A 21,347-nucleotide genomic window follows, 5' to 3' on the forward strand; every position below is an offset into this window, starting at 1 on the left:
TCTCAGCCTCTGCAGTTACAACTAAGCAGCCAGTCTTCTAGGCACCTTGGGGGCTGTAAATTTGCCCTGCTCCTCAGACATCGCTGACTGGTAAAGAAGACATCAACTAGAATCAGGACAGAGACCTCTGAGGAGGCCCAGTGAGTAGTTCGGACCTGAACTACTTTGTGGGTGGGGCCCGGGGCCAAGGCAGGCCCTGGCTTGAGCTGTGTGCCTTGTACCTGATTCCTCCGAAGCCACTCACCCTCTGTAGCACTCAGCCTCCCTCCCCCATCTAAGTTCCCTGAGGGCCCGAACCCATTTCTCCAGAGTTGAGTCCCCAAAATAGGTACGCAGGTGGTTTTTAAAAAATGTATTTTTCTTTTTAAAAAATTCACCTTTGTTGAGGTATAAGTGACTTAAAATTGTAAGATATGTTAAGTGTGCATTGTGGTGACCTGATATTCATACACATTGTGAAAGGATCCCCCCTCATCTGCTTAATTATCACATCTGTCACCTCATGTCTTTCTTTTTGGTGAGAACATTTAAGCTGTATTCTCAGCAATTTTCAATGATACGATACAGTGTTATCGGCAGTAGTCACCCCATTCTACACTAGATCCTCAGACCTTATTCAGCTTGTAGTTGAACCACCTCCCCCCACTTCTACCCTCAGCAGATGGTTGTTAATGGACTGGTGTCAGGAAGGAGGCCCACCCTAAGCAGGAAGTCATTGTGAGTAAACTTGGGGTTCAGGGGTTGCTGAGGAGACCAAGGGGGCTAGAGGGGGGAGAGGGGATGAGTCTGGCATCCGCTGTTCCTGATTTCCCTTCCTGTTCTTACTAAGAAATGAGGTCAGGGCAGTGAAGGCTTAGAGATCTACTGCAACCCCCCAAATCAGGGAGCTTGCACAGAGCTCTGCATCTTGTACTTGTGGTTCAGTGTGTGTAGCACTGTTTGGCACTCGTACGGTTGGGCCCAGTCTCCAGAGTCTAGTCCAGTGGGAATAGCCAACGTAATGATGGGAGGGCTCATTCTTGTCTCTGCTCTGAAATGTATTGATACAAAGGATCCACACTGCATCCAACGTAGATGTTCTATAACCACAACTATGGTGGATTGAACAAAGCACCTGAGGTTCAGAGACATAACTCCACTGGCCTCGGTTACCAAGCCTTGCAGATAAGCCCACCAGCCTGAAGAAGGTCTCATGCTCTCAGATTGAGGGAGAAGCTGCTAACTACTTTAGCAGCTCCCTCTGCTTACTCTAACTTTATACTTCTGAGACTCATATAGTGGGAGATGGGATGGTTCTCCTGGAAAGAAATCCCATTTTCTCTTTCCTCTCAGCTTATTTAAAGAGTCATTGGGATAAAAGTGGCCATTCTTTCCAGGGGCCCCAGGAGAGCATCAGAGTAAGAGCTGAGGCAGGTGTGCTGGATGTCAGGGCCCACGGGTCATGAGGACCCTGATGGAGCTGGAGCCTTTAGCCTGGATCCCAGAGCTCTTGGAATCTGAGTCAGGAGACAAGGGGCAGAGAGAACCGTTTCTACCCTCATAATTGGGCAGGGAACTCAGGGCCCCTCTGAATTGTTTCTCCTTTACTCTGGATGATACCAGGCAAGTGTCATAAACTTTGAGTTTCAGTCTCCATCACTTCCGATTTGGGGTCGGGAGCACAGGGAGGAGGTTATAACATGCCTTGACCCTCAACAAGTTAGAGATACTATGATAAAAGGAAATGAGTGGGAGATTTGTTCTTGACTGAGGAAAGGGAATCAGTGGGATAACTGGTACTACCTAAAGTAGGGTGACATCTATCTAAATTCCCAACACTGAGCCAGGAGAGTTGGGGGAGGTGCTAATGTATAAGAAATAATTATGTGCTCAGGTAGCTCACAGACCAGTGGGGAAGTAGGTGAACACAGATCAGGCACTGTCCTGTGTTGAGTTGCATCTTGGGGGTTCTGCAGGCTAGGGGGAGAAGGGTAGAGCTTAGTGGTCCCTGATGGCCATGGAAGGGTACTGAAGGGGTGGGCTTTTGAGCAGGAGATGGAGATTTTGATTGAGGATATGGCCCTGGAGCAGGCAGGGGACAGGACCAAAGGGGATGAGGTCTGGTTCTTCAACTTTCTCAGGGCAAGCCATTTGCCCTCCCTGAGGCTTCGTTTCTCCATTTGTAACCTGGGGATCCTGATCCCCTTCTTCTCCTGAAAGTGTTTTTGGGGAGTTTATTCTTCTCATTATTAAAAAGATCTTAATAAAAGCTTGTGAGTTCTAATTCTCCTGAAAATTCCTGAGTAACTGGCATCTGTGGTCCCTAGGGTGGAGCTGAGTGTTGTTTGGGCCTAGAGCTGGCATTGGATGGGCCATCTGGTGGGCTTTTGGGTGGGGCTGGGGGCAGAACCAGAGGCCTCCAGGCCGGGCCCTGGAAGTTAAGCCAAGGATTATTTTTATTCCTCTGTTCATGGCACATGGCCCAGGCATAACTGTGCCATCTGTCCTCCCCTCCTGCTCTCGTCCTGGCAGGCTCATGGGGTCATTGTGGAGGGTTTGGGGAAGGAGGGGGAGTGGGGCTCCTTCTCTGGACTGGTGTTGGCTTACCCTCCATTCTACTAGCTGCAGGGCCTAGGCTGTGTGGGAGGTTTGCCTGGTGAGGGAAGGCAGCTGCCAGGCCTGGGGCCGTGGGCGGTGAGGCTGGGAGAGGCCAGCCAATGAGAGCTATGGCCTGGGGGCAGCAGGGCCACACAGGGCTGGGAGCAACTCCATTTCAGTCACAAATCCCAGGGCTTGGGGCCTTGGGTGACCCCCTGCCTTGCTTCCCCTGGGATGGACCCAATCTTGGGAACACAAAGCGCAGGTCCTCAGAAACCTCACTTGTGGGGCAGTATCTGACAGTACTCTCTGGTTTTCCCCAGGTCTGGTGGTCCACTGGGCTGCCCTGGGCCCAACTAATACAGGGGCTGAACGTGCTTACTTCACCTGGCTGGTCTAGCTCAGCTGTGGTGAAAGAGGGCCCAGAAACCCTGGTCTCTACTCCTCAGAAAGGTTTACATAGTATCAGGGAGGTTGGGCCTCCCTCCTTTCCTTCTCTCCTTTCTGGACTTCATAGCACCCTCCATCTGGCTTGGGGTAACCATTTGGGTTTAGTGCCAGGTCCCAGAAGAGAATCCAGGCTGAAGTTAGGACATACAAGACTTTAAGTATTAATATTATTTATTTATTAACATTAATCAATACTAGCTGAAGGTATATGTATCTGTTAGGTCCATTTAGGACTTTAGACCTTCCACGTGAGGCATTATTTGTAGCTTAGATAATGATGGTGACAATTAATATAGCTCTTACTGAGCACTGACTCTATGTCATGCCCCATGCTAGTTAACATCAGATCTTGTTGACCAGCATATGGGATATCTCTCCGTGGCAGGTCAGTTCTCCAGCCTTCTCTGAGCAAAGCCACAGGTGAAAGTCTGCATGGTAGGAGCAGTCCCAGAAGAAGTGGAGGACCTGGGCAGTGAATGTGAGCCACAGGCACTGTAGAACAGAAAGGACCTTAGATCCCAATCTAAGAAATGGACGAATTTGACAGTGGCCACACGGTTGCTTATAACACTGGAACTAGAACCAGTCTCTTGATGCCCAGACATCACACTTTCATTTTACAAACCTCCAAAATAAATCCCAAAGGGATTAACCTACAACTGAAGCTCTCCCCCTGGTGTGCCAAAGTCCGGACATTTACTGATATTTTTTTGGTTTCCTGACACTAAACACAGAACAGTTCATTTTCCCCACAGGGAAATCATTACTTCACAAGAAACACTTAGCAAATCTCTACTCATTTATTCATTCTTTTGTTCTCCGCATTGTGCAGTGTGCTGAGGACTTAGAGAAAGACAACCATCCCCACCCTCGTGGAGTCTGACGTATGGTGGAGGCCGATCATTCATGGGAGATGGAGGGGTCAGATATGTAAAGCACGGGGACCTGTTGGAGCTCAGAGGTGGGTGCCTAATCCAGACTTGAGGTCTGGGTCATCCTCCCAGAGGAAATGACATTTTCGCTGGACCTTAAAGATGCGCAGGAGTTAGGTGAGGGAGGGATGGGGAGGAAGGCTGCAGGCAGCCCTTCCAGGTATAAAGAGCTTATTATGTTAATTGAGTGTGGGGGTTAGGGCCGGGTGCAAAGAAGAGAGTATAGAGGACCGTGTAGGTGCATGGAAGGTATGGCAGGAGAGCAGGAATCAGTTGATGAAGGGCCTTATAAAATCCTATTGTGGGACATATCATTTTATGTAAGATTATGGGAAAGCCATTGAAAGATTTTAAGTAGAGGAATCACATGATCAGATTTGTATTGTAGAAGAATCACTGTGGCTGCAGTGACGGATTATGGAGTCTACATGGGGTTGGCACAGTCATCCAGGTGAGCACTAGTGGAAGCTTGGATTAGGGCTTGAGATAGAAAGAGATGTGGCTTCAAGAAGACTTTTAGGAGATAGGATGTGGTTGTTAATTATTTATGGAGATAAGAGGGAAAAGTCAATACATTCTTAGATTTCTGGCCTCTGGGTGGATGGCGGTGTCATTTCTTGAGAGACACAGAGGAGGAGGAGGAGGACCAGGACTCACTGGCAAGCTGAAAATTTGGTTTTGGACATGCTGAGTTTGAGGAGCTTCAGAGAAGGCTGATTAGGACTGCCTGGTAAGCAGTTGCCATATATGCCCAAACTCAGGAAGGACGTACAGATTTGGGAATCAAAAATATACGGTGGGAATGTAAGCTGTGGGTGGGGATCCCCCAGGGGGGAATGTATGGGGTTTTGAAAGGAGAGGTCAGGTCAGAACCCTGAGGAAAACATGTAGGGAATGGGTCTGGCAAAATATGACACCAAAGAGAAGAAAGGAAGGGTGAAGACAGTGAGTTAAGACAACTTGAGAATGGTCTTCGTTCTTCCATGTATTTTGAGATCAGCTTGTTAAATTTTGTGGAAGACCTTGTGGAATTTTTTTTTTTAATGTTTTATTTGCTTTTGAGAGAGAGAGAGAGAGGCAGAGTACAAGCGGGGAGGGGTAAAGAGAGAGGGAGACACAGAATCCGAAGCAAGCCTCTGGTTCTGAGCTGTCAGTACAGAGCCCGACACGGGGCTTGAACCCACGAGCTGTGAGATCATGACCTGAGCTGAAGTCGGATGCTCAACCGACTGAGCCACCCAGGTGCCCTGAGACCTTGTGGAATTTTTAATCATAATTTCATTGAAATTATTTTTTTGGTAAAGATTCAACATCTTTGTGATATTTTCCCATCCAGGAGCACAATTTTCCTCTCCATTTATTTAGGCATTTTATGTCTTTCAAAACCATTATGATTTCCTTTGTCTCACCTATTGTTAGATTTATCAGTAGGTAAATTACTACTTTGGTTTCTAAATGGAATATTTATTTATTTTTCTTAAAAAAATTTTTTAAATTATTTTTGAGAGAGAGAGAGACAGAGTACAAGCTGGGGAGGGGCAGAGAGCGAGACATACACAGAATCCAAAGCAGGCTCTGGGCTCTGAGCTGTCAGCACAGAGCCCCATGTGGGGCTTGAACTCACGAACTGTGAGATCTTGACCTGAGCCAAAGTCAGACGCTTAACCGACTGAGCCACCCAGGCTCCCCTCTAGACGGAATATTTTTAGAAATTAGTAAGATATGCCATCTTACTTCTGGTATCAAAGAATGTAATTGTAATTTGTGAAATCCCTTCAGGGTTCTATTGTAATTCCTTATAATAACGACAGTTTACTTCCTTTTTTCCAATCTTGAGATCTGTCTTGTCCTACTGTGTTGGCTAGGACTCTAGTACAGTGTGAGTATAAATGTTGAAAGTGATATCTTATTTCTGAATTTAAGGTAATGCTTCTAGTGTTTAATCAGTAAGTGTTGTGCACGTTAAAGTTCTGGTCACCAGTTCCAATGTGCGTGTGTGTGAGTGGGGTTGGGGGTGAGGACATTCCTACACTAATCAACAAGTCTCTAGCACCAGTTGGGTGTCCTACAATTCAATTCTGACACTGTCTACCTGGAGGTAGCATCATATCCCACAGGTTAATGGCTTATCTCATAAGACTGCCCCCCCAACCCCAGATACCAGTGGCAAGCCCAGGTTATCACTAGTTATACATTGGAAGTTCTAGTAACCCCTCTTTGAGTTCAACTGATTTGCTAGAGTGGCTCATAGAATTCAGAGAAACACTTTACTTACTAGATTACTGGTTTATTACAAAAAATATGTAACTCAGGAAGAGTCAAGTGAAACAGATACATAGGGCAAGGTCGGGGGGAAGGCATAGAACTTCCATAACCTCTACAAGTATGTGCCATTCTCCCCAAATCTCCATGTGTTCACCAACTCAAACTCTCGGAAGCCCCTCCTTTTTTGTTTTTATGGAGGCTTCATTACATAGGCACAATTGATTAAATTATTGGCCATTGGCAATTAATACAACCTCTAGTCCCTTTCCCTTCCCTGTACTTTGCAAAAGGGGTGGTGGTGTGGGACTGAAGGTTCCAACCCTCTAATTACATGGTTAGTTCTCCTGACCACCAGCCTTCATCCTTAGATAGATGCATTCCAAAAGTCACCACATTCACATAATAAGACACCTTTATCATTCTCATCTCTTTGGAAATTCCAGGGGTTTTAGAAGCTCTGTGCTAGAAACTGGGACAAAGACCAGATACACATTTCTTATTATAAATCACAACATCACAGTAGGGTTTTGGAAGGTGCCATTTGTCACATTTAAGGAAGTTTCCTTGTTTATAGAGTTTGCTAATAAGTATTTTTTATTGTGACTGGGTCTGGAATTTTAGCAAATGCATCTTCAGAATGTATGGTTCAGAAACATGGTTTTTCTTGCATGTACATATATACACGTGTGTGTATTGCATGACCAAACGTAGCCACCATCATTGTTATTGTTTTTATATAGTTAATATTGTTTAGATTCATTTTTATTTTACCATAACTTTGCTCACCTCTTCCATGTGTGTCATGCCTTCTTTTCCTAGAAGCTCCCTTTAAAAAAATACCTCCTTTACTGTTTTGTTTTTTTTTTTAAGTGAGGGTCTGTTAGTAGTAAATTCTCTCCATCTTTGTCTAAAAATGCTTTTTTTTAAAAAATGTTTACTCTCGAATGATATTTTGGTTGGGCTTTTAATTCTGGGTTAACAGTTATTTTTCTGTCAACAGTTTAGAGACATTAACTTGGGTCCTCCTGTGCTACTGTTGAGAAGTCCACTATCTGTATATACAATTAACATTATAGTCCTTCCTTTGTAGGTGATTTGTCTTTTTTCACTCTGGATGCTTTTAAGATCTATTCTTTGTTTTTGGTGTTCTGCAGTGTCCTTACAGTATGTGTTCATTTTATTTTAATTTATCCTGGTTAGGATTCAGTATGGTTCCTTAATTGGAGGATTCATGTATTTCATTATTTCTGAAAAATTTCCTTGCCATTATCTTTTCAAATGTTGTTCTACTTCACTTTCTGTATTCTCTCTTTCTGGAATGCTAATTGGAGGTATGTTGAAGTGCCTTATTTTGTTCTCCTTTGCTCTTTATCATCATTACAAAAATACATTTCCCAGTAATATCTTAAGATATTTTTTCCAGGTTCTTCTTTCTCCGGCTGTATCTAATGTGCTGTTAATCTCAGTTAAACCATTGAGTTTTTTTAATATATATTTTTTAACATTTATTTATTTTTGAGAGACAGAGTGAGACAGACATGAGTGGGGAAGGGGGGGGGGCGGTGCACAGAATCCAAAGCAGGATCCAGGCTCTGAGCTGTCAGCACAGAGCCCGACGCGGGGCTTGAACTTACGAACTGTGAGACCATGACCTGAGCCGTAGCAGGACAATTAATCGACTGAGCCATCCAGGTGCCCCAAACGATTGAGTTTTAACTTCAGTGACTAAAATATTTATTTGGTTCTTTTTCCAGTCTGCTTTGTGTTTTTTGATTGTGTCTAATTCTTTCTCATGTTTCCAATTCCTTATTTAAGTCGATAATTATTTGAAATACCATTATATAATAGTTTTTATCTGATAGTCCAGTTATCCCTAGTTCTTGGGGCTCTAATTCTATTGAATTTTGATCATGGTAGATTGTTTCCTCTTTCTTCTGTGTTGTAATTTTAGATTTTGAGAACCTCTTTAGCAAGATTTTATCTTTGGGAATTTTCTGCAGTATGGGTTAAGACTGTCTTTTTAACCTAGGGTTTAGGCAGACAGACAGTCTTGTCATATTTTGTCAGTATTCTGTCTTTTTGCTGAAGATTGAGATTTAGTTCTGAGTTCCAACCTCCCTGTATCTGTCAGGTCATCCCAGGTGCCTGGGATGTTTGTGCTCGCTTAACAGGGTGGGAAGCTTAGGTCTACAGAGGGGACATGACCTGCCCCAGATTCCAGGTCTCTTGATGCTCCCAGATCTTTCAGTTCATTCCTTATCCCCTGGGTCCCTGGCCTTATTCCCTCTGAGCTCCTGTGCTGTGGGTGGCCAAGCAAGGAAGGGCAACTGATCCTGGGGCTTGGCACTCCCCTGGGTGCCCCATCCCACGGACATGTGTTCTTCCACCAAAGCGGAGGTTTCTGCCTAAACAGGTCCAACGGGCGCTCCTCCAAGCGGAGCCTTGGAGGGCAAGGCCGGCACCATTACCTCCAACGAGTGGAGCCCTCCTAACTCCCCTGAGGGGAGCAACGTCTCTGGGGGCAGCCAGGCATTGGACAAGCCCATCGACAATGATGCAGAGGGTGTATGGAGTCCGGACATCGAGCAGAGCTTCCAGGAGGCCCTGGCCATCTACCCGCCTTGCGGCCGCCGCAAAATCATCCTCTCGGATGAGGGCAAGATGTACGGTAAGGAGCCTGTTGGGGTGGGGTGGTGGGCCCCTGCCCTCGTGATCCAGCTCTGGAAATAGGGCCTGGCAAGGGGCCAGGCACAGCAACCTTGGGGTTCTTCAAGTAACGCACGGGGGAATGACCGCTAAGGCATTTATCAGGTGGACGCTGCTTCCACTGCCCTGGGTTCCCAAAGTGTGGGAGGGTGTGTGAGAAGAAGCCTTAGAGTGGGAGGGAAGCTGTGGTAGAAGGCTTGGGAAAGGAGAAGAATAACCCCCTCCCGCCAGAGTAGGCTGGGAAAATCCCATAAGCTGTTCCCCAGGCAAATGCTTCATGAGCTCCCAGCTCCCTACCTTGACTGTGAAGGGAGGTTAGGAAGGTGGTTACTGGACTCACTCATTCCCTCATTCATGCACTCAGTCGTGAGGCTTCTGTGTGCCAAGCCTAAGCGGGGAAGATCTGGACCCTGCTCACAATATGGTGGGGGTAGGTGAGGTGAGCACACACATGTCTGTGCAACACGACAGATGTGGAGTGTTCCAGGAGAGAGTCAAGCAGAGTGCTGTAGACCTTTCCCTCAGGAAAGGTCCCATTGAGCTCAGAGTGATCTGGAAAGGCTTGATCTTTGTGAGTGGCTGAGGATTCAGAACATTCAGAGATACTTTATGTCAAGTAGCCCTGTGGGAAGGACCAAGCAGTCTGCCTGGGGCTGTGCTGACTTTTGGATGGAAGAGAGGTTATGTGGAAAAGTAAAACAAAACCAAAAACTGAATAGCTGTTGGAAGGCCCAGGTCAGGCTTTCATTCCCAGTGGAAAGTCTCCCAGGACCCCCAGCTTGAAACACTGGTCTTGGGCAGGCGGTGGGAGGATTTCTGTAACTGGTTGGCACCCTTGACAACAGAGGGCCCTGCCCTGGCTCCCAACAAAATGGTTCTAGGCCAGGTACCCACCCCCAGAAGTTTACATTCAGGTTCTCTCTCCCCCACCCAACGCTGGTGCCCCTCCCTCCAACACAGTAAAGGGCGCTCTGTGAGGGGTTCGTGGGAGCTAGCTGTATTCACCTCAGAGGGCTGCTGTGAAAAACGACCACAAACTGGTGGTTTAACACAGCAGAAATGTATTCTCTCACAGTTAAGGGGTCCAGAGGTCTGAAGTCAAGGTGTCTGTAGGGTTGGTTCCTCTTGGAGGCTCTGAGGCAGGATCTGTTCCAGCCTCTCTCTCAGCTCCTGGGTCGCTCACAATCCATGGCCTTCCTTAGCTTGTAGCTGCATCACTCCAGTCCGTGACTCTGTTGTCCCACGACTGTCTTCCCTGTGTGTCCTGACCTCTTGTAAGGATACTAGTCACACCTAATCCAGTGTACATCTTAGTACATCTGTAAAGATCCTGTTTCCAAATAAGGTCACATTCTGAGGTTCTGGGTGGACAAGAATTCTGGGGGGACACTATTCAACTGAGCTCAACTGGACTGAACATGGGTCCTGTGTGTTACTGCCTTGGGGAGTATAGGGCTCTCACAGCACCTGGCACTCACTCTTTACCTGCAGCTTTACCTACAAGGCCAGAGTGATTCCTCTCTTTCTTTAACTTGTTGGGAAAGCAAGGTGGGCAAGGTGGACCCTGGATCTTGTCCTCGGGCACCAGTTACAAGTTCTAACTGCTCATCCCTCCTCACCAGCCCCACCGCTGTGTCTTTGCTGGATCCCTACAGAGTCTGTCTTACTTCTCTGTAGGTGTCCATGCCCTGCATCATCCTCCCCACACCCTGTACCACCCCTGCTCTAACCACTTTCTGCTCTAGTAGTTGCTTCTTATTTTTGGCCCCTTGGGAAGCCTCATGGAGAAGACGGTGGATGTGTATGGAGCACCTGTTGGGTGCTAGATGTGGGATCAAGCACTTTACATAGTTTCTTCCCATAGAGCTGGAGAGGAATGGAGAACTGATGTTCTAGGCTCTTTCTACTACTTTAGTGGAGAATGGGATGAGTATTGATCAAGAGCTGAGGTGTGAAGGTATGAAGGGGTTGGGGGGAAGGGGAGAGCAAACTGTTTAGCCTGAGAGTTGTCAGGGTCTCTTGTGGGGAAGCCGTGATGTGTGCCCGGGACAAGCACAAGTTTTCTGGCAAACACAAGCGGCTAAGAGGCATTCAAGAAAGGGCAAGAGCTGAGGGTACCTGTGGAGATGGCAGAATGTGGAAGAATCAGCAGACATTTATTTGGGGGCCACTGTGGACCAGACTTTGAATGCTGAGATGTTTCTTTGTGTGTGTGTGTGTGTGTGTGTGTGTGCATGTATGGTAAAATATATATAACATAAAGTATATTCTTTTAACCATTTGTAAGTGTACAGTTCAGTGGCAGAAAGTGGATTCACATTGTGGTGCGGCCACCAGCCCCATCCATCCCCAGAACTTCATCTTCCTAACTGAAGCTTCGTACCCACTAAACACTACATCCCATCCCTTCCTCCCCCCAGCCCCTGACAACCACCATTCTGCTCTCTGTCTCTATGGATGTTACTGCTCTGGGCACCTCTGAGAAGTGGAATCATATGGTGTTGTTTGTTTGCCCTTTTGTGACTGCCTTAGTTCAGTCAGCGTAATGTCCTCAAGGCTCCTCCACGTTGCAGCCTATGTCAGAACTTCCTTTTCAAGGCCAGATAACGTTCCACCGTATGGATAGACCACAGTTCATTTATCTGTTCACTTGGTGGTGGATGTCTGGGGAGGGATGCTTAGTTTTATTTAGTGGTTGTGGGTAGATATTTCTCTCCCCATTTCACATGTAAAGGAATTGGGTTAAGAGACTTTGTTATCAGTCAGCAGATGATTGTAACTGAGCCAGTTTGGGAAGTGCAAGCCTGAGATTGTGACTGAGCCAGTTTGGGAAGTGCAAGCCTGCGGGCCTCTGGCAGGCCTTGGGTTGGAATTATTTGGCTGGAGGGGAGCTGTTAAGTGGTGGGGAAACGGCTGAAAATGGTGTTTGGCAAACTGCCCTGGCCATGTTGGTGTCCCTTTTGTGGTTCCCTCCTGTGCAGAGAGACCAGGAGGGGGATCACACAGGGGAGGACCTGGGAGGGAGGGAGGGGAGGGGTGCAGGGTCCCGGAGCCTCGTAGTTGTGCCAAGGAAGATAGAGGCTCTCAGTGGTCTCTGATACCCTTTATCGCTTCAATCTTTTCAAGGAGAGGAGGGAGGAATTATAATCTCTGGTTGCAGATGCAGAGATAGATAGAACCTCAGAGAGGCCAAGAGTTTCTCCCAGAGTCTTTCAGGTAGTAAGTGCGAGAGCCACGGGTAGAACCAGTTCCCCTACCCCCAAGGGTAGAACCAGTTCCCCTACCCCCAAGCGTAGTGCTCCCCCATCACCCTGAACGGCCTTTGTGTGCTCTGTGAAGCCTGCCCCGCCTGCTCCTCTCCTCCCTGCACCACCTCCCCCTTCTACTTGGCCCGGGCTCCAGGTGGGTCAGGCTCTGGGCAGGGGCACTATGAGTCTGATGACTCACTCAGCCCCCACAGCACCTGTCCTCCCTGACTACAGATCCTGCTGGGGTCCAGACGCTGGCTTATCCCCATCTCCTCTTACCAGGCATGGGGGCTGAGCCAGGGCAGGACCTCGCAGGGAGTCGATGAAGGGGCCCTCACTCAGCAGGGGCTGCCGTCCAGCTGGGAGGTATATATAGCTCTGAGCTCAGCCGTGTGTGTGTGTGTGTGTGTGTGTGTGTGTGTGTGTGTGTGTGTGTGTGTGATGGGACCCGGGAGGTGGAGGAAGAGGGACAGGCTGCCAGGCTGACTCAGACGTCACCTTACTCTGGCTGCTCTCCTGCATCTTCTCATCTTCCCTTGGGGACCCTCTCTTGCCATCCCTCAGTGCCTGAGCCCCTGAGAGCCCCACTGCATACACACCCCGCTTCCCACATTCAGAGGCCATCAGTTGTTTTCCAGGTGGGCCAGCCCAGTGGGGCACAGGGTGGGAGCTGAGGATCATCAGAGTGATTCCAGGGCGCCCAGAGGAGGAATCTAGAGCTGGAGGCTCTGAGGACAGGAATTAGGCCTGCTCCCAGCTCTGGCCCCAGTGCAGCCGAGCAGGACACTGAAGAGGGCCAGGCAGACATGTGGATAGCATGCAGAGCTGCAGCACAGATTAGCGCCTGTGACTTCTGAGCTGAGCCTCCCACATTTGCAGACAGGCTCCCGGGGCCGCTAGCCACCTTCGCTCACGACTGCCTTCATTTGTGCGCCGTCACTGTGTGACCCTCGCCCTGGCATCCCCATGCTGGTCACTCTGACCTCCTTTGGCCAGCCTGGCCTCTGGCCCCGTGGGCAGGTGGTGGGGAGGTGAGCGTGGGGCAACTTGTCATCCCCATCTGCCCGCACACTCTGTCTTTCCCCCCTCGCAGCTCTGCCCTGGTCCCCGCTGTCTTGCCGTCTCTGCCTTGCCTGCAAGAGGGCTGGCTTGCCAGCTGTGTCTTCTCTGTGTGTCCATTCCTTCCTGCCCACCATGCTCTTGAATCTCCGAGCTCTCTTCCCTCTTTCTGCTTCTCCTCTCCTTGCTTTCTCCATTGTCTCACTGGGTGCCCTGTGGCCCAGGCTTCTTGTTCTTGTTACTACCTGGGCAGCTCCTCTTGAACAAGCTCCCACTGCCCTGAGCCAGGCCTGGGCTGAGGGCTGCAGCCTCTGTTGTCCACAACTGTATGGGACAGTGGAGGGTCAGGAGAAACATCTTTAGAAAGTAATCTCATGGCACTTATGTTGTGTATAGTGTTACTCAGGGGGCTAGGCTATCTTAGAAGTTTTCTGGAAGGAAGTGTAGCGTGAGCAGGGTAGAGGCGGGAGGTGCTCAGGGAAGGGGGAAGACAGTGAGCATCCACCCAGAGGAGGGACTCTGTGTGGTGGTTTTGATGGGCGTTGTAGGCAGGTGCTGCGATGACCACTGTCAGAGGTGAAGAGACCCTGTTTTGGATAACTCACACAGCTAAGGAGAGGCAGAGTAGGGACTAGGCCCAGGTCAAGGCTCTGGTCACTGAGGTGATGGGACAGCGGTCAGTGCCCTCATCCGAGCTTCTGCCCCCTGCCACCATCATGTTCCTTGGATCCTCCACTGCCCTTTGCTCTGTTGCTCTGTGGTTTCTGGCTCCTTCTATGTGTTCCCCCCCCCCCCCCCGCCCCACCTCTGGTTTACAATGCTAACTTCATGCTTTTGGAGGCCTGATGATGTGACCCTCAGTTCAAACTTGCACTGGTGTGGCCTTGGACTGGTGGTCTAACCTTTCTCAGCCTCAGTTCCTCATTTTGTACAACCGAGGAGTGATGACAGTAAAGCCACCTTTTTGTTTGGTTTTGGTTACATTCATTTATTTTATTGTGGGAAGATATATATTACATAAAATTTACCATTGTGACCATTTTAAGGTACAGTTCAGTGGCATTAAATTCATTCACATTGTTGCTGCCATCCCTGTCATCTGTCTCTAGAACCTTCTCATCCATCCCAAACTGAAACTGCAGCCATTAAACACTAACTCCCCAACCCCCTCCCCCAGCCGTAGGTAACCTCTGTTCTGTTTTCTGTCCATATGAATTTGCCTATTCTTGGTACCTCATGGAAGTAGAATCAATCATACAATATTTGTCCTGTTGTGACTGGCTTATTCTGCTTAGCACAGTGTCTTTAGGGTTCACCCTTGTTGTAGCCTGTGTCATAGCTCTATTATTTTTTTTATAGCTGAATGATACTCCGTTGCACAGATACACCACATTTTATATATCCATTTACCTCTTGATGGACAGTAAGTTGTTTCCACCTTTCAGCTGTTGTGAGTAGTGCTGCTCTGAACATGGGTGTGCAGGTATCTGAGTCCCTACTTCCAATTCTTGTGGGTATAGACCTAGAGATGGAATTGCTGGATTGAATGGTAATTGGAGGTCACTTGTTGAGGAAGCGCCAAACTGTCTTCCAGTGGCTGCACCATTTATGTCGTTCCAGTGGTACACAGGGGCTCCAATTTCTTCACGTCTTTGCCAACACTTATTACTTTCCGTTTGTTTGTTTTTTTAATGGTCATCCTTGTGGGTGTGAAATGGCATCTTGTTCTAATTTGCATTTCCCTAATGATTAGTGATGTTGAGCATCTTTTCGTGTGCTCATTGAAAGAAGACATCACCTTTTAGTGTTACCGCAGGGATGGGAGCCCATGGAGGTGCCCAGAGAGCAGCAGTGGGGTGTAGATCTGAATGGTACATGTCCTCTGTCCTCAAGGAGCTTGGATGTTAGTGAGGGAGGAAGACAGGCGCTCCAGTGACTTTAGAGAAAGGCACAGACCCCTGTGCACCCGGACTTGGAGGTGGGAGTGGGCACACCCACTTGGGTGGGGATCAGGGAAGGCTTCTTGGGGTGGCAGCCTTGAAGGCCGAGTAGGATTTCACCAGAAGCCTCAGAGCCCTCCAGGGACAACGGTGGTAATAGCTCCGATGTCAGGCCTAATCACTACCTTCTCAGGCTTCCAGGCTTCGGGCAGAAGTTTCTTCTCCACAAATAGCCTCCTCCTCCAGCTGCAGGTGTTTATAGCTTCAGCCGATCCCTGGACAGAGAGGCCCCCAGGCCATCGGGATTAGGGCTGGTTGTGGAGGAAGGTTGGCCTCCCCGCACCACCCCCCCCCCCCCCCGGCCAGTCCCAAGCTGCCAGGGTGAAATGGAGAGCTCATAAGAGGCTCCCTCCTGTGAGAGGCCTCTGGTGAACCAAAACACTACACGTGCAGATCTGTCTCCTCTTGGGTGGGAGGCTCTGTGCCCAGATTCTCAACTTTTCCAATTTTGAAAACTAATAGCTTTCAGTATAATGGGCCTTATGAACAACCTGAACAACAACAGCTGACCTTACTGACCTTACTGACCTTCTGCTAGGTGGTAGGTGCTTCACTTCCTTTGTGCCATTTAATACCCTTATGACCCAGCCAGAGGGCTGGTGCAGAGAGAGGAGGCAATACAGAGGAAATGAGATGCAGAAATGGCCTGTTCCATACAGGGTTGTGCAAACGGGATAACGATTTCAGTGGTAGTGTGTGTTCAAGGAAAAGCCTGGGGTGGCTGGCAGGTACGTGTGACCTGGTATGTGGGTTTGGGAGGAAGTGGTGGTGATATGTGGACCCTGCATCGAGAACGCCCCACCCTCAGCCTGTAGTTAGGCCAAGGCTGACCTTTGTCCATCGGCTGTCCTCACCCATGGTGGGATGGGGCTGTGGACATGAGGTGGGGGCTGTTGGACACATGTCCCCTGACAGATGGGCCACAGTCTGGCGGAGGTGTCCTTTCCAGCCCCACCCAGGCCCTCTCTTGGGTTGGCCAAGGCCACCTGCCACACTGTAATGCCCAGCTGCCCCCACCGAGTTCCAGGCTGGCCTCCCGCTGCCCCAGCATGTGGTCTCTGAACTGGAGGGGAGAAGAAAGGCCTGGGTTTTAGCAGCAAGTGGCAGAGCTGGGACAAGGATGCAGGTCTCTTTCTCTCCCACTAACTCATCTGGATTTTGTACTAGTTTCTTTCGGCCCTTGCTCTTTGCTGACCTTGGCTGTAGTTTCAGGGCTCTGCCTCTGAACACATGCTCCCTACTTCTCTCCGCTTCTGCCTTTGACTCTGTGGCTTCCTGACGTCTACATCATCCAAAGCACATTGGTTTCTATCAGCTTTGGGTACCACTGTCCATAAGAGAATGAAAACAGGTGGGCAGGCTTTTGGGTTCAAATAGTCGGCTCTTCCTCCAGCACCTGGGTCAGGTGACGGGCAGTCAGACATCATCAAGGACTTATTTCATGCAGAGCCCCAGAGAATCGGGGGATCAATCCAGAGGGAGGAGCACAGTAGTCTTGCAGAGGAAGCTCCCAGCTTGGCGAAGGGAGGGCAGTCATTGTATCATAGTCATGAAGCCTTAGAAATGTATGTTCTCATGGCACCTGGAACACTAACAAACTATGTGACTTTCAGTAAATCACTTCCCTTGCTTGGGCCACAGAGTTGTCTTCCTTAGGCTACACTGGACCTGTGGGATCTCCAGGTCCAACCCTTCAGAGAGACGGCCCTCGATCCCATGTGAAATAGAAGTAATTCTGTGCAATACTGAAGAGACAGACTACAGAACCAGATTGCATGGATTTCAGTCTTAACTACCTGTTGGCCTGTGACCCTGAACAGCTTTCCAAACCTCTCTGTACCTCGATTTCCCTGTCTGTTAAATGTGACAGTAGTAGCAGCTGCCTAGAGTTGACATGAGGATTGACAAGGAGCATGCAAATAAAACTCCCAGTACACATCATGTATTTGCACAGGTACTAGCTCATATAAGTGCTCAATAAGTAAATGTTCACTATCGTAGCTCTTGTTACAAGAGGGAAAGAAGCTGTAGAAACTCTCCATGTATGTGTAGAGCCTGGATTAGATGCCAGCTGGCCTGGAGGCAGAATGGCCAGGGTGACCTCCAAAGCACCCCAGTGGCAGGAAGGAAGCTGTTTGACCCCTCTTGGCTCAACACACCCACAGAAGCCCAGCACTTCACTCCCACCCAGGGAGTGCTCTCGACTCCTGGCATTGCCTCTGATAAGCAGAACAAGGCCGGGTGGAATAATGGTCTGAGATGAGCTGGTAAGGGAGGGGAGGATGCTGTTCCAGAGAAAGAGAGGGAAGATGCACAAGTTGGTAAAAGACAGCTGAGCCAGCCCAGACCCCTTGCATTTGGCTCCCATGGCCCCCACTGCTTAGCCCAGGGCCAGGATGGCCTGTCTCGTTCCTGAACTCTGTAGCCGAGGGCAGAGGCAGTTGTGGGGCTAGGAGGGGCTCTGTCTTCGTGACCTGGGGCTCTCACAGGAGGCGAGCCATCTGTAATGTCTGGAGTAAGGGTCTTGGCCAATGGAGGACACAGGCCTCCTCCCTAGCTGCTGCTGCTGCTTGACATGTACTGTAGAGGATGTGCCGCTGCGTAAAGGGCCAGGACGCTGGCCCGGTGTTGGAGGCGAGTTCCCATTAACTGAGCAGCACCTTCTTGGTGCCAGGTGTTCACTGTACCGCCCACAGTGGCTGCACCAGTGCTCAAACCCAGGCAGCTGGTCCTAGATCTGCTGGTAGACAATCTGGGTGAGATTTTCTGACTTCAGTTTTCTCCTTTGGTAATAGGTATAATTGCTGGCCTTTCTACAGGCAGTAGGGAGGTTTACCGTGAAGTTGATGGGGCTAATGCTTCAAGACCATCACTAGTAATGGGATGTCCCTAAACCTTTTATTATTCTTTTTTTAACATTTATTCATTTTTGAGGGTGAGAGAGAGAGAGGGAGGGAGGGAGGGAACGGGGGAGGGGCAGAGAGCGAGAGGGAGACACAGAATCCGAAGCAGGTTCCAGGCTCCCAGCTCTGAGCACAGAGCCTGATGAGGGGCTCGAACTCATGAGGGGCTCGAACTCATGAACCGTGAGATCATTCATGACCTGAGCCAGTGAGATGCTCAACCAACTGAGCCACCCACGCACCTCTAAGCTTTTTATTTTTAATTTAAATTTGTAAAGTAGTTTTATTGGAATATAATTGCCATATAGTGAACTATACATACATATTTGAAGTGGATAATTTGGTTGAGTTTTGACAGACATATACACCTATGAAACCAATTACTATCATCAAGAGAATAAACATACCCATCCTAACCTAAAATGATCTTAGCCTAATTTTGGTTTATATTTTAAATTCTTTTTCTCAATGAGAGCCTTCCAATTTTTAGATGCTTTAGGCTCCCCCCAAATCTGGATTTGTTCCTGCATGGAGAGGGTCAAATGAGACCGGGATAAGAAATCACTTTAAAAATTATGTTGGACTAATCAGAAGTAAAAGGGTATTTGCTTTTCTATAACTTGTACCTTACCTATAGAAGGCTAAAGAGCCTTGTGGGACATTTGGCCAGTATCATATCACTATTTAACATTATCCCTTATTCATTTAACAATGTTTGTGGGAACCTGCTATAGAAAACTGCAGGCAGTGTTCTAGGTGTTGGGTGTGAATCCCTGTTCTCCGGAGCTTTCCTTCTGCTGGGAGTGGGGAGGAGGTAGGCAGTGCTCCGAGTAGGCAGGCAGCTCAGTAAGTAGGCAGATCACATGGCATGTGAGAAGGTGCTATGAGAACAGTAAAGACAGTAGGCAGTCCAAGGTGGGTAGGTGGGGGCTAACCTCAGTTTTCAGGGGAGTGTTCAGGGAAGTGGTCTCTAAGGCAATGGCATCTGAGCAAAGAAGGTGTCAAGGGTGTGAAGGTGAGGTTGTGGGCCACATGTGACTGGGCTGAGAACAGGGCACACAAAGGCTTTCAGATGGGCATGGGTCAGGCAGGTCTTAGGAACAGCCAGGAGACCGAGTAGCAGGTGACATAAGTTCAGGGAGGGGCTGAGCTGGGGATGGAGTGAACAGATCCTGTGGGTCTCTCTAGGCCATTGTAGGGGCTTGGACACTTATAATCTGAGGGAGATGGGAAGCCACTGGAGGGTGTTTGAGCCACAGGATTGCTGTGGCTGCTGTGTTGAGAATAGGCTGATCAGGGGATCCAGGTAGAAGGCTATTCTAATAGTTGAGGCCAGGGAGGATGGGAGCTTGGACCACGGAGGGTGAGGTGGTGAGAAGTGTCTAGATTCCAGTTATACAATTGACCTTTGAACAATGTGGGGGTTAGAGATGCTACCCTCCCCCCAGACACAGTAGAAAATCCATGTATAACTTGAACTCCCCCAGAACTTAACTACTAACAGCCTGCTATTGATCAGAGCCTTATCAATAATATAAACAGTCGATTAACACATATTTTGTATGTTATATCTATTCACTATATCCTTATAGTAAAATAAGCTAGAGAAAGGAAAATGTTATTTAAAAAAATCCTAAGGAAGAGAAAATACATACGGTATTGTGCTGTATTTATTGAGAATAATTCATGTGTAAGTGGACTTGTGCAGTTCAAACCCATGTTCTTCAAGGGTCGGCTGTCAAGATTTGCTGATATACCCTTTATTTGACAAACAGGGCCAGATTTTGGAGATGCCGACCTGAATGGGGATGTGTAGTCTCTCTCTTTTTTTTTTTTTTTTTTTTTAATTTTTTTTCAATGTTTATTTATTTTTGGGACAGAGAGAGACAGAGCATGAACGGGGGAGGGGCAGAGAGAGAGGGAGACACAGAATTGGAAACAGGCTCCAGGCTCTGAGCCATCAGCCCAGAGCCCGACGCGGGGCTCGAACTCACGGACCGCGAGATCGTGACCTGGCTGAAGTTGGACGCTTAACCGACTGCGCCACCCAGGCGCCCCAAGGGATGTGTAGTCTCTTGCTCTGAGGTGTTGAGAATCTAACAGAAAAGACAGATAGAACTGATAGGTTGCTCCCTGCACACAAGGTGTGGGCTAGAGGAGCAGCACGGGAACACAATGGTCTCTGATGCCATTCAGACGAGTGCCCCCTGCCTTTCCCACCACCCACCCGGGATTCTCCAACTTGCCCTTCTCAAGAGCATGTCCTCCAGCACTGCAGTCAGCTTCCTGGCTCTCAGGAACCTTCTCTCTCCCCTTGCTCTTCTCCTTGCTCCCAGGCTGGTCTCTGAACTACACTACTCCCACAGGCCTGTTTGTTTTACAGGAAAGAAAACTGAGCCAAAGTTAAGGTCTGTTTCCTAAGTCTATAAAAATTTGGTTGGAATAATCTTGAGAAAATACCCTAAAAAGGCCTGTTCTTTTTATTTATTTATTTATTTATTTATTTATTTATTTATTTATTTAATTTTATTTTTATTAAAATTTTTTAATGTTTATTTTTGACAGAGAGAGAGAGAGAGAGAGAGAGAGACAGAATATGAGCGGGGGAGGGGCAGAGAGAGAGGGAGACACAGAATCCAAAGCAGGCTGCAGGCTCTGAGCTGTCAGCACAGAACCCAATGCGGGGCTCAAACCCACAAACTGCGAGATCATGACCTGAGCCAAAGTCGGACGCTCAACCGACTGAGACACCCAGGCGCACCTAAAAGGGCCTGTTTTAAGAAGAGAAGTCTGGGTAAAGGTCCATGGAGGAATAAAATCCCATTGGCCACGGTCCCATAGCTCATTTGTGGAACCACTGGGCTAGCATCTGGCTCCCCAAATCCCAGTTCTGTGACCCGTGTATAGTCACCACTATACATCACTTAGACTCTCTGGCAAGTGATAATAGCACTTCATAGCTGCAACATGAGTGTCTCAAGTTAGACAGGGGGCAGGACTGTTGAACTTTATTCAGACATTTGTTTAAAGGAGCCTTTGGAATACCTCTCCCTGGAGAGCTTTGAGAAGAGCCATCTTGCTGGATCCCTGTTTTAGGTGCAGACCAGCCGGCAGGTGATATCCTCAGGGTCTGATCCTCCCTCCCTTCTTTCCCTGACACAGACAGTCCAGTGCTCAGGCCAGCTAGTCTTTCTGGCAGATGAGACC

The 21,347-nt window shown here is 48.5% G+C and overlaps 1 protein-coding gene across 7 annotated transcripts in view; it reads left to right on the plus strand.

Annotated features, from left to right (window-relative positions):
• The window catches only part of TEAD4 (TEA domain transcription factor 4), a 64,586-nt gene that overhangs the window by 18,615 nt on the left and 24,624 nt on the right, over positions 1–21,347 (plus strand). For 4 of the 7 annotated variants that reach the window (XM_023256678.2, XM_006933413.5, XM_023256679.2 and 1 more), the window contains exon 2: positions 8,638–8,892. In XM_023256678.2, coding sequence (XP_023112446.1) covers positions 8,638–8,892 — 255 coding nt within the window. Of the gene's footprint in view, positions 1–3,859; positions 3,989–8,637; positions 8,893–21,347 lie in introns of all 7 variants that reach the window. The other 3 variants (XM_023256677.2, XM_006933414.5, XM_045061259.1) reach the window with 1 other exon arrangement.

Source organism: Felis catus, chromosome B4 (assembly GCF_018350175.1).
Source record: "Felis catus isolate Fca126 chromosome B4, F.catus_Fca126_mat1.0, whole genome shotgun sequence".
Lineage (NCBI taxonomy): Eukaryota > Metazoa > Chordata > Mammalia > Carnivora > Felidae > Felis > Felis catus.